The sequence below is a fragment of the Xyrauchen texanus genome, chromosome 5 (assembly GCF_025860055.1).
Source record: "Xyrauchen texanus isolate HMW12.3.18 chromosome 5, RBS_HiC_50CHRs, whole genome shotgun sequence".
Classification (NCBI taxonomy): domain Eukaryota; kingdom Metazoa; phylum Chordata; class Actinopteri; order Cypriniformes; family Catostomidae; genus Xyrauchen; species Xyrauchen texanus.
The window spans coordinates 26,345,033-26,359,306 of record NC_068280.1 but is presented as its reverse complement, the minus strand read 5'-3'; the positions used below and the strand labels follow the sequence as shown (position 1 = coordinate 26,359,306).

The 14,274-nt window shown below is 36.1% G+C and overlaps 1 protein-coding gene across 1 annotated transcript in view; it reads left to right on the top strand.

The window, feature by feature from the left end:
- The first annotated feature begins 594 nt into the window (after window positions 1-594).
- LOC127643517 (probable cysteine--tRNA ligase, mitochondrial) overlaps window positions 595-14,274 on the top strand; it is a 55,258-nt gene continuing 41,578 nt past the window's right edge. The window contains exons 1-2 of the mRNA XM_052126315.1: window positions 595-613; window positions 698-827. Of these exons, the coding sequence (XP_051982275.1) occupies window positions 595-613; window positions 698-827 (149 nt within the window). The remainder of the gene's footprint in view (window positions 614-697; window positions 828-14,274) is intronic.

The window sequence follows — 14,274 nt, the reverse complement described above, 5'->3', positions numbered from 1 at the left end:
ACCTGCTAATCAACCGCTGCGCTAAAACGGGAGTTTTAAACTTTGCTGGTTGCATGTAGCTTTAAAAGGAAATTAGTAATTACCATCCCATCTGAAAATTTGAAAAAGCAAATACATTTACAAGCATGAGAACTTCTTCAGTGTGTCTTATATCAACATGCAGAGACATAGATGACAAGCACACTTATATGAAGCTCGGTTGTTACAGGTACTCCACTAAAATAACACAGAATTCTGCTTGAAATGTTGTGTTTGTGCTTCGATTAAATTTCAAATGCATCTGGGAGAAACACTGCCATTTATTTTTTTTCTGCGCTTTTTCTTTTCTGACTTTTTGCAGTTTATCATGCAGTAATATACTGCCATAGTGATTTAATGTGTGTCCCCTCGAAATCTGAACACAAGTGGTCAAAGTAGACACATTTACCAGGTCTTCATACGCTTGACCATATGTGATTAGATCACCCGAAACGCATCTTAATACCAGGTGTTAACAAAGCCTGGATCTCAACATCGAGTCAGTCTGGGATTACACGAAGAGACCGAAGCAATTGAGACAGCCTAAATACATAGAAATGTGGCAAGTTGTACAAGATGCCTGGAACAACTATCTGTCAGTAACATTGAAAAACTGTTTGCATGTGCTGTTAAAATGTTTTTATTCATATGAAGTAATCCACAATTTGATTTCTTTTAGTGGTGCAGGATAAAAGTGATCCAAGAGACTTTGCTCTGTGGAAAGCATCCAAATCACATGAACCACAATGGGAATCACCTTGGGGAAATGGAAGACCTGGGTGGCACATTGAATGTTCTTCAATTGCTAGGTATATGCTCTCCGTGTTCTGTCCTACTTCTTAAACCATACTTGACATCGAAGATTGTTTTGCTTTTAGGGCTGAAAATATTAGTCAATGTTATCGACAAAAAATTGTGTCGACAAAAACATTCATTTTAAAATCTTGAATTTAATGTAACATGAGATCATATGAAACTCTAATGTAGTGCATGAGTTTAGCACCACAGCACGCACCTGATAGAAGAGAGGAAGAAAAGGGCCCAGACACATTCCAAACTTTCCAGATAGCCTAAAAGGTGATGTAGATCGCAAAGTATGAGGGGAATTATAATGCAAAAACACCATAGCACTATATCTTTAATGCAAGGCTGGGCGATATGGCAAAAAATATTATCACGATAGTTTTTTTTTTTTCATAGCATTCGATATCGATATTTATCGCGATATTCAATCACTTTTGCACTTTTTTTAATTTCCCAAAAAAAGAAGAGAAATCAAAATCCTAAATAGTCTTTACAAAGCTGTGTTGGGACCCAGACACAACCAATGCTGTGGTGTCTGAGGGATCTTCTATGAAAATATTACAATATATAAAAATATTATTATATGAGTCTCTCTCTCTCTCTGTGTGTGTGTGTGTGTGTGTGTATGTATGTATGTATGTATATGTGTGTATATATATATTTATATTTATATATTACATTACATGGAAATTATTTTCATATTTCTTTACATGCAGATATCAAAGTATGGAGGCATAGAAGCCCTTGTGACTGATGAATGATACTTTATGGGGGCATCTCCAGAGATACATTTTTTAAAATGTTTAAGTCTGAATGGACCATTTTCATTAAAGTGTGAGAGACTAGGCTACACACTGGTAATTGTTTTGTCTTTCATCCTTGTCATTATTAGTGCTCGTAGTTGATCATAATTTGTGGGCTTCTGCTTGTCCACTTGCCTTTTGAGGATTGACCACAGGTTCTCCTATGGGATTAAGATCCGGGGAGTTGCCTGGCCATGGATCCAACATTTCAATGTAATGATCACCGAGCCACTTCATTATCACTCTTGTTTTGTGACATGGTGATCCATCATGCTGGAAAATGCACTGATCACCACCTAATTTCTCCTGGATCATTGGGAGAAGTTGCTCTTGCAGGATGTTTCGATACCATTCTTTATTCATGGCCGTGTTTATGGGCAGAATTGTGAGGGAGCCCACTTCCTTTGATGAAAAGCAACCCCACACATGGATGGTCTCCGAATGCTTCACTGTTGGCACTAGTGTTGTCACGGTCCCAAAATTTCAGTAGTCGGTACCAATACCATTTAAATTTTATGGTACTCGATACCATTTTCGGTACCAACGCAAAAACAGGTTACTAAACAACACTCTTTTATTAACAAAGTTAACAAAACATTAGCAGCAGAACTAAGAACAGAAATATTCCATTGAGCAAAACTTTAATTTAAATATATTCTTTTTGAATTATAACAAAACTGTACAATATATGCTTAAAGTATTTTTGAACACCTCTGTAAGGTTTGCTTCAACTTTTGCAACTTTTACTTTTAAGTGTTTACCAAGTTCTAAAAAAAAAACGAAATAAACAAGCATACAATAGAATGAATAAAAAACAATTTCCAAACTAATGTGCAAAGTGCTCTCATATTAATAAATTCGCATATTGCCATTTCTTCACAATAAGAAATGCACAGTGACGAATATTGTGATTAAATAAGTCGCAAGCCATCGCATTCTAATCTAGCTGCGTTAAGCGTCAGGACTCGAGGTATGAGCGTCCCTGAGGCAGACTCTCTCTCAGCCGGGAGCAGTTTCAATCTCTCCCCCTTAGATTGGGACATTCGTGCAACTCATAGAAGAGGCACCGACCACATATAGAAATGCCAGTTTCTGCATTTATAGTTATTAACATGATCTGCTTCTGTATTATTTGAACTTTAATAAAGCTATAACACATTAAATATAACTGCATTTGAAATGCCGGGATGTTTCCTTTTAAAGAGCTCTGGCTCCGCTTATTCCACAACGAGACTGCTTCTGAATTTACTTTTTTTTTTTTTTTTTTTTTTTTTTAATATATATAATTCCCTAATAGTTTGGGATCTACATAAAATTAAGCTGTGAAAGTTTAGTGCATCTGGACTGTGATCTGTGTAATTCTTTCTCTAATTCAGGCACGAACTGCAGTGCTGCTCTCGCGCATCATCATTACAGTTTAATACAATTTCATTTTACGTTAAATGAGATCAAATGACTATTCGACAAGATTTTTCTCGTCAATTTTTTATTTTTGACATTGTCGATAATGTTGACTAATCGTTTCAGCCCTAATGCAAATGATAATATGCTGTTAAAGAGCAACATGCAGGTTGGACACCCCTATATAGCATAGTGTATGTTGATTATAAAACAACTAGATTTTCTGAACTGGAGTAATATATATTTAGCCATTAACGATATTTTGAGATAAATTGTGATAAAATAACTTCCGCGTCTATAAAGCACTAACCGGAAGTGACGATGGGTGAGGGAGTCTGGTCAAGTTCAAGCTCAGGTTACAATGAATGCGAATGAAGAAACCGAGTTCTCCGGTGTGGACGAACATGCCTATGATGGCCCACAGGCCTATAATTATGAGCAAATTGAGTTAAAATAATTAAAAGTAAGACTTACTCTGCTAAGTCCTCGTTTTCGTTGCACAGAATGTCTGCTAACGTTAGCACTTTGTCCTCCAGTCCAGCCCGCGGCAAAATCCGGTGTACACTTTGACGGTGGACTTGATTCCATCGAGTGCACCGAGGGAACAGCATCAGTAATCAGCCTCACTTGGTCCTTACTCCGAAATCCCATCCGAGACTCCAACAAATCTCCAGGTCGATAATTCTCCGGAGTGAAATGTGCGCCACAAACGACCGAGTGTGTGGTAACAGACGCGGCAGTGAAGTCTGCTCTCTTCACCTGCACAAAACGCACTCAAGACCGAAAAGCCTTGTTTTTTCTAGAAGGAAAATGATGGACACGATGTCCTGACAGGCTGGAATTCGTGCAACCAGCACAAACACAATAATTTACCATTATGGCTTCTCTAAAACTTTCTGTACTGCTCTAACTACATCAACACCCACAATGAGAGCTGACCGCGAGCTCTTTTGTTTGCCTCGCCCTACGGCATATGACGCGTTGATAGCGGGAAAGGCGTATTCCAGAGCCTAGCACATTTTCATCAAAATCTCTACATCAAATCAGATTTAATTAGTAATTTATACATATGTGTTTTTAAAAGACCTCTGCAGACAATATAAAGTATTAATTCAGTTATAAATTCAACCTGCATGTTGCTCTTTAAACTCAACTGCTTTATTTGCTTGAATAAATCCTGGTGTCTGTCTTTCAGGTACTTTTAAGTTTGATGTGTTTCCTCCTTTCGTCAGAAAATTGCGAGCACCGTTTACAAATAGGTTTTTGCTGATCTATGATTCCCTTTTCATCAGCCTCAAATACAAAGAATTTCCAAAACTGGCTTTTACCACTTTTCTTTTCGACAAGATTCAGTTGAGACTCCGCAGCAGATTTGTTTGTCACAATCTTTTGCTTGTTATGAGCGTTCGAAAGTTCCCGACTCTACATGGGTACCGGGTAGACTCTGTACTCCGTAGCTTCAGAATTTCTGGTATTGTAAAAAAAAAATTGTTTGTGTACCGACTTGGTACTGGTATTTTTGACAACACTAGTTGGCACAACACTGGACTCATGGTAGCGTTCACCCTCTCCGGACTATTGATTTTCCAGATGTCCCAAACAGTCGGAAGGGGGCTTCATCAGAGAAAATAACTTTGCACCAGTCTTCTGCTGTCCAAGCCTTGTACTTCCTGCAGAATTTCAGTTTGTCCTTGATGTTTTTCTTGGAGAGAAGTGGCTTCTTTTCTGCCCTTCTTGACACCAGGCCATTGTCCAAAAGTCTTCGCCTCACTGTGCGTGCAGATGCACTCGCACCAAGCTCTGCCCTTGTGATGACACCTGAGGAGGAGACGGTCCTGTTGCTTGCTGGACAATCTGGGACGTTCTGAAGCCTTCTTCACTGCAGTTGAACCTCTCTCCTTGAAGATCTTAATGATCCGGTAAATGGTTCCTTCAGGTGCAATATTCTTTGCAGCAATTTCCTTGCACGTAAGGTCATTTTGATGCAAAGTGATGATGGCTGCACGTCTTTCTTTAGAGGTAACCATTGCTAACAAGAACACAATGATTGGATGCACTTATTCCCACCTTTTATAGCAATCAGTCTGCTCTTATAATCCAATCAGAATGATAGTGATTTCACCTGACTAGTAATTGTTTACACTTTCCCAGGTGCTGCTTATATGCTTAGTCAGAAAGATGATGAAATCGGAATAATTTCACAAAATTGGAAATCTATTTGTTTATTTTTAAAGGCAATGTATTAATTCAAAGTCAAATGTTGTTTCATTAGTCATCTCCATCTCATGCCAACTGCTGTAGCATATGGTTACAGTGATGGATGTTATTCCCTCAACATATGATCTTGTGGCCACAACATAAGGATGTCGTTACCTCGACAAAATTATATCGTGGCCACAACTTATCGCGTTCCCATGAGTTAATATGTTGTGGCCACGACAAAACCAAGTGAACCGAACATGTCTGCTCCCAGTCACCGTGGAAAACATCTTGAATATGAGTATGTTTTATCTTTACTGCTCTGGCAGAGGAATGAACAAGTGAAAAAATACACTTGTATACAAAATGCACTTCTATTCAAGATACATTCTCTGAAAGCAAGTCTAAATATCATATATGCTGCTTCTCAAGTTACTGTATCTTGTTTTAAAGATTTTTAGATACTTTTTTAAATGGGAAAACAAGACAAACTCTTGATAACAATAGGATTTTGTGTTTTTTTTTTTTTACTGAATTAAACTTAATAAAAATCCTTTTTTTTTTGTAATTAAGTGAATTTAATATTAAGATTCAGGAAGGGATAGTTCATTGTTTTTTTTGTTGTTGTTTTTTTTAAGTTTACAGATCCTAAATCAAATACTTTTAACAATATAAAATGAAACTTATTTCTGAATGATACAATGGTATGTGTAGGTATACCAATGACAACCTATTTTTTTTGTGTAGGTGATTGTCTGGGAGTTTTGTAGCAGTATTGTCATTTTAACAAGGAAGCAACTTTTTTTAAAATAATAATAATAACAACAACTTTTGTTGATAAAAGTTACAACAAATAACTTATTTTTTTATTACTTCTTTTTCTCAGTATTAGTAGCTTCTATTCAAACAATTATGAACATATTGTTTGTATATAGATACACAAAACGACACAACTTTGCCTGTTGAAAATGAATTTTTTTTTTGATTGCACCTTCTAAAAGACAATAAATAAATATATTCGCATTTGCTAATTAAGTTCCACAATTGTGGTAGATACAAAACTCGCCGTTTTTAAGCCTAAATATGTCATTTACGTGATTCGCGCACAACAGCCGAGTTTTTGCGGGAAAAATAACAAAATTAAAGAGTTGGCATTTAATGAGTATTTTTGACCTATAACCATTTTAAATGTCGGCCTTCAGTGAAAAATCGCTTCTGCCAATCGAGTGCTTTTAGGACAGCAGCGCGAGCGCTCGGGTAATCTGTGCGGGAGGTTTTTCTGAAGGAATGTGCAGAGACTAACCTTTGATTCAAAAAACGTGCTTCCCAATGCAGAGATAAGGTGCAGTTTACACTTGCCGTGTACAAAGCTGATGGTTTAAAAATCCATTTGTTCACTGAGCAATGCAGTGTGTGTAAAACTCACTCCCCTGACTTATGATAGAGGCTGTAAACTTTAGTGTTCTCATTTGCACGCCTGACTCCCATGCCAGTTAACGCCGGGTCGAGCTATGCTCGGAGCGGACTAAGTGGGACCAACAACAACAAAGCAACAACTTTAGCTGGGGCCAAACATTTGACTATTGGGGCCGCCTATTGGGGAACCCTGTTGTAAAGGGTTTAAACAATGTTTTCCATACTTGTTCAATGAGCCATAAACTGTCCTACTACTGACACTAACAGCTTACAGATGGTAGGCAATTAATATCACAGGCAATTAAGGACACTAAAGAAACCTTTCTACTGATTCTGAAAAACACCAAAAGAAAGATGCCCAGGGTCCCTGCTCATCTGCGTGAACGTGCCTTAGGCATGCTGCATGAGGACTGCAGATGTGGCCAGGGCAATAAATTGCAATGTACGTACTGTGAGACACCTAAGACAGCACTACAGGGAGACAGGAAGGACAGCTGATCATCCTCACAGTGGCAGACCACGTGTAACAACACCTGCACAGGATCGGTACATCGGATATCACACCTGCGGGACAGGTACAGGATGGCAACAACAACTGCCCGAGTTACACTATGAATGTACAAATCCCTCCATCAGTGCTTGGACTGTCTGCAATCGGCTGAGAGAGGCTGGTAGGCCTGCTGTAAGGCAGGTCCTGTTGTAGTTTCTTGTGCCAATTTTGTGAAAAATCACTCAGCATCTTTAGGGTTTTGATTTTCACACAATAAATCCGAGTTGCCTACGGTGAAACCACAGTAACAACAACTGAACATCTCTGGTTTGGTTTTACTTAAATACACCTCCTCAAACAAGGTGGGATTACATGCATTATCTATTATGGTCTTCATTGACTCTGGTCTGACCATATTAAGAAGTAACAGAACGTCCTTTAGAAGAGATCAATTCTCCCCCCTAAGTAATGCTATTTATGTTTCTGCACACACAGTCAAATAGTCAAACATATGTTGAGCACACATTCATCACGTCCACAGGCCTTTACACACAGTAAACTGTGACTTTTTATAGTCACAAATTAACATATTTAAGCATGTACGTGCTCCTGGTTTGGTCTTGTTTTTGGTTGTCACAGTTATGTAGAGTGTATTAAACAAAATATTCATCATAATTTTAAGAGTTCTTGCTTGTAGTGTAGATGTCTTCAACCCAGATACTTTGCGCATCGTAGAGGGTCACCCTTTGGGGAGAGGTTAGCCAGCACTTACACCCAGGGCGTGGTTCTTCATATCTTATATATTCATTGAAGGAATCAATTTCCTCCCAAGTTGGTCTTTCTGTCCATTCAGGGTAGTTGCCATTGCCTTGGGCCATTCACCTCAATCAAAGTCATCTGCTTTACTGTTGCTCGAATCCAAAATTATTTTACTAAGGATCACACAGAATCTTATTCCTTCCACAATGTTATTATCCAGATATTATATTAATTTTAGATAGTTGTGCACCCCATTTCTTTTGGCAATCAGGCCATGTCAATTTTTAGTCACCACCATATATTCTTTTCCATTCTTCATTATTATTAAAATGTACATGAGTTCAATAAAAGCATAAACAAAAATAATTTTCCAATCTTAATTCATCATTCATGCAAACAGTCCCAGATTTGCTTAATACTTCTTTAATAATTTAGGCACTTCTTTGTATGCAACGGTTCTCAAAGCTTTACCTCCAAAATAAATCTATAATTGATCTTCTACACGGGGTGTGATCCCCTGATAACACAGTGATAGAACGCTTGTTATTCATCGCTGTGATAAAATATTTTAATAAAGCGGTTATTAAGACACAGTCGGGTTGAGTGGAACTCACAACTTCTGGCAGGTTTCTTCTAGACCTCCCTTTTGATGCTTCTTTCCTAAAAGCATCCATCCACTTCCTTAAACCCAGTTCACCCTTCTTGGGCATGTTTCCAGGGCGGTGGCGCCCTGTCTTAGGCAGCTCTCATTTTGCAATTGGAGAGTCTTTACCCGTCATTGGGTCGTCACCTCTTGCCACTGGAGAATTTTACCCATCATTGGGTCATCATCTTTTGTCTCCGGTCTCGGTACCGCTCAGTCTTATTATCCAATCTTTAATAATTTGGTATCCGTAAACAGACATTTTCCCTTGTTTCAGGGAGTATCACCTGAGAACCATCACAGCCAATAGAACTATCTACAACTGCTCAAATATTGAGACAGTCCAAAACATGATTTAATTCACAAAGCATTATTCAAAGTTCAACAATCTATTGAATTGTCCAAATGAAAAGTACAATTGAACACATTTACAGTTCACTAATTTCCACTCTAGTTGTTATGTTTTTTCCTTTAGCAAAAGTCACAAAAGACCTTGTCTCTTGGTGAAGACTAACCATCAGAACAAATCAAAATACAGGGTCGCTTCTGTCAAGCTTCTAAGATGCTTAATTTAAATCATCACTTAATTTAATAATTTCTAGGTAGTTTTAGAACCTACATTTATTCATCCAGATGTACATTCAACCAAATCTCTTATCTTTAGTATGACCACTTCACTTCAAATTGCCCTCTGAATATAACAAATCTTTAATCATGATGAGGAAAGCTGTTTGAACCTTTCCTTCATATTACTGTATCTAACATTGTTGTCAAATCACATCATTTTCCATATAAAAGAAAATCAAATCAAAAGAAAATAAAACAATTTAGTGATATGGTTTTAGCCCACTTAAAAACTTAAACTGAGAGCGAGAGGGAAAGTATTTGGGGAGAGAGAGCGATTGCACTCCTTCACACTGTTGTTACAGTTATTCCCATTTTTTCCTTAGAAAATCACAATAACACATTTATGTAATTCTACAACAGTGAGAATAGTGATAAATGTAATTTAATGAAATCATATAATCAAAAATATTTCATTATATTATCTGCTTTCAACCTTTTCCAGCCATTTTAAACCATCTTCAAGAAAACTTCTAGAATTTCTACTCTTATCCCTTCCCTCCTCGCGCAATAAAAATAATGCGCATTTCTATTCAGGCCATTGAAAAATGTACGTTTTTGTTTTTAAATCAATAAACTTTCTTATGATTACTTTCTCCCTTTTCTTACTCTTTCTCAGGAGAAGGAACTTTCATTATGTCAAATAAACCAACATAAATCACCTTTTTAAATTAACAAAAAAGACATTTAAATATTTTAAACAAAATAAAATAGTAGTGGCACAAAAGTGGCACAATGGAAGTTCAGACAAATGTCTTGTGTTTTGCAATAATTGATCAGTAAAATACATTAAATCCTTTGAATTTCTTACAAGTCTAATTTTTATATCCTATTGTTAGCATCATTTAATAATATGATTTTTCAGTTATTATCCTCTTATACTTATCAGCATTTCATAATCAATTATTCAGTTAAATAGCAGAGACAGATGTCACTGTGCATAACCTCTATACCTCTAAAATTGTATTTTCATGGATTTAACGCAAAATAAAAATGGCTTACTAGAAATACACTTAATTAACTCCTTGCAGCACTGATTAATCTTTTTCTTGTGCAGGTAGTCTTTGGAAAATTTAGGGGAGTAAACAATCCAATATGTAACTCTTTGCCATTAAGTTTTAATATTTAACCTTCACATCAACAAGTTAGCAATTAGATGCTGGATTTAAATTTAGACCCTCAGAACAATTTAGACATGGAGATTGAACCCATGGATGGCAGTTGGAGAATCAAACATCCAATTAGTCATATATGACTGAAATCAACTTATCAAGAGAAATGTAATCCACAATTGAAATGTCAATTCAGTAATGATTACCAGCATTCATGATAGTAGGAGGGCCAATCATATAACCGCCCACATACTGTATTTCTTAGTCTTTTTTTTCTTTTCTCCGGACTGTCTCCTGTAATATAAGCTTCTTCAATAAATCATCTGGCTCAGCAATCTGCAATTTTGAGAGACTGGTTCCAGAATGAGTTATTGAAATGACTTAGACAATGCTGACAACAGAGAGTAAAACATAGTTAACATCAATTTCACACAGAATAGACACATGAACATCAAGTTATTTATGATAATCAATTTAATCTTAATGTTTCTCTATGGGTTTCACCCAGTACCAGTTTCCAGTTTTTCCTTAGCATTATCAATATTTTTTCAATCAAATATACCACATATTGGGACTTATTTCAATTTTATCTGGCATGACTGGTCATAGAACAAACCCAAGAAAAAACATCTCTGAGCAAATTTGAAAATTAGAGAACATGAAATGATCTAAATTATTCTTAAATTTATTTTCTTTAATTCTAGTCTCAGTGACAACTTTCAGTGTACCCATGATCAACCAATGCATACACTGTATATATAAAACAAGAAATAAAAGAAAAATATCTAAACTTAAAAGAATCTGCTATCTCTTTTTTTCTAAATTCGGGGCCCCATTTGCATGAGTGGAGACATCAAGAGCGAGACACAGGGTTTAACCCCTCCTGCTCTCTCTCCTTACAGAGCGCAGGATCTGTTTCTATTAAGAGCACTATCAGGTCTCACTCAATCTCTCCAGTCAAGACATTCCCTAGCAAAAATAATAAACACTATCTGTCTTATTTTTGTTGGTTGATCAAGTTTACAGCAATGAAGTTGCACACACATGTACATTGTTCTCTAGACATATTTAAACACATCAAAAATAAAACATATATTCATGGGTTTTTAAATGTATATATCAAGACATTATAGTTTAATTTAATATTGTTAAAAATGTTATTCTCTCATATTGGATTAGACAGAACATAAAACAGACACATGCATGTGAAATTTTCACATTTAAGATTTACTTTTCATATTCCAGTTACAAAATCCTTCTTTTTAATTTTTCTCTCCCATTTTCTGTGGCTTTGATAACTACTGGCCTCTCTTAAGAGAATTACCATCCACATTCTATCTAAAGTATTTGGAGCTGACCTTTGGGAGCTGACCTTTGGGGTCACATAGGGAGGTATTTTTAAAAAGGACCCTGTCATTTTACCCTCCTCTGCATCCCTCAGCTTTTCTCAGTGAATTTTAAACTTACTGGACATAGCTCTTACTTTATTCTTTTTATTTTTCCTGTTTTTAGTTTTTACTCTTATCTTTTTATTTATTTATTTTTTTTAACATTTTAATCTAAATGTCTTTCTAAATCAATTTCCTTATCTTCTTCAGGGCTTAAAATATTCCGGCACCGTGCCGGATCTCTGGCGTGCAGCCGTGAGGGAAAAAAATAAAATAATATTTGGGAACCTGCGCATACGGTTTAATATTTTCTAGTCAATTTATTTCACCTATCAATCATGAGAGGAACGCAGCTCTATCTAACATTACAAGCCTATCAGAAGCAGAGAAGGGCGGGTCCTGGCAACACAGTATGATTGACACCCATACGTCAATCTCACGTGAGCGTTGTCAGTGAAATGGAGCGCAAGTTTATGAAGCCTGGGGATGATGTCCTAGCAATAGATAAAGGACTCAAAAATAAATGGCGCTGGCCGTGGACTGAAGAAAGTAGAGATGGCGAGCCTTTTGGCAGTTGGTGCCAGAAACTGTGAGAGCCCGATTTGCTCGTAGAGCAATTTGGTCATAGAGCCACTGCCCGTGCACTCAAACTTACCACGACGTTGCCGGAGCAACTGTTACAGCTGACACACCGTTGTCTATGACTGACCGTGTCTGCGATTTAAAAATACGTGCAGAACATGATTTGTCATTCAGAATTTCGCAGCCACTGGTCACCCTGTGTAGAAAATTAGCAGAAGACAAAAAAGCGTTAACTAGCCTGTCGGTTTCAAATCGACATGCGAGTTACGTGAACACTCCATCTTCTGGTCCATTTGTCTTAAAAAGAAAGTTTGCAGGACTTTGCTTACAACCCGGAAAAAAAGAAAAAATAAGTGACAATGGCCTTGATTTTCACTTCTAATCTTCAGTTTAGCAGTTCAGTTCTTTAGCACTTTGAGCACTTGTTATTTAAGCACTTTAAGCACTTGTTATTGTTCAGAAGAAAACACTTTATTTGACATAGTACTTTTAAATGGTGCAAAGCATAATCATTGAAGAGAAGTGAATCTGTCCATCTCAGTCTCAGTTTACCAGTTTTTTTTAAGCACTTTAAGCTCATGTTACTGTATTTTTGTTATTATCGTCAATATTTGAAGATAAGTCTGTCTGTGCAGTCCCAAAAAAAGTTCAGGCTCAGGATTGTTTTTCACTTTAACCCCTGCTTCTAATATATGAATTATTATACCCCATACATGAATACATTTCCTATATGTTTGTCAGTTTACTTTTTAGGATCAGTTTTCATCTAGATTTTAGTTCTTATTTCTCCACTTGTTTATTTCTTCATTTTTACTTGGCATATAAAAATGAAAAATTATTTTAGCAGCATTAATTTAGATAAATCAATACATTTAGAGAATAAATGAATCTCTTATTTTTTTAAATGTATTTCCTTCTACACTAATCTTCAACGGCAATATTTAAACTATTTTTCCAACTTTCACCTTTTCTTTTTAATACACAAAGTTCATTCACGTCTCTTTTATTATTTATTTATTTATTTTGCTTTCTCATTTCTTTGAGATTTTACACAGTGGACTTCTAGATTTTAGTATTTCCACTGGAGTTGTACCTTATGTAATATAACAACACTTATCTTATATGCAACCTTTGTTTAAATTCCAATTTCTTAGTTGACTTCAGTTTAATGCAATACACTGGACTCAAAGCTTTGATTCTTATTATTTTATTTTTCTCCTCGCTATTTTAGATTTTTCAAACTGATTTTAATTACTTTAAAGTTGTTTAATTTTATTTAAATTTTTAATTTTGTATTGTTACTTGTCCCTGTGCTTTAAATATTAAACTTTAAGCACAGATATATGTTTTGACTGCACCAATTCCCTGTATGAAGTCCATTACTTTTGTTACAGACTCGTTCAGAGGTCTGGCATATTTTTACAGACAGCTGCCAGTCTAAAAAATACCTCTTCCTTGATTACCCACCCTACAATTTCTCTTGAATGTATAGATTCTCTGCATGAAGTCAAATACATTTCTATGCCACAGACTAGTTTAGGAGTTATGTTCTAGCCCATTCCAATCAACAGCTGCTAGACTAAGAACAGCCAAGACTAAATGTTTTCCAGCCAGTTGTGAGTTAACTTTTTGATTTCTTTTTTCCTAATTTCGTTTTACATCTATATTATCTCACTGTTAGTATTATTTTTCTTATTGTTTGTTTATACTGTATTAAATGTATCTTTCTATCTATATATCTTTATCATTGGTTTTATCTCCACTTTACAGCCAGAATATGTATTAGGTGCCTTCTCTGCCTGTTATATCAGCTCTCTTCTGCCTCCATATATTGATTGAAGGTTGAAAATAGCCCAAATATATTTTCTCTGCTGTAAATTGCATATATACACCTCACCATTTATGCAGCACAGGCTGATATTTTGGAACATTTTTAGTTTTCTATATTTTAACAAATTTAATTATTCCAAAGTTTCTCAAGACAGGCTTTCATTCCAATCTTTCTACTGGACTTATATTTTTATTCAGTCATACT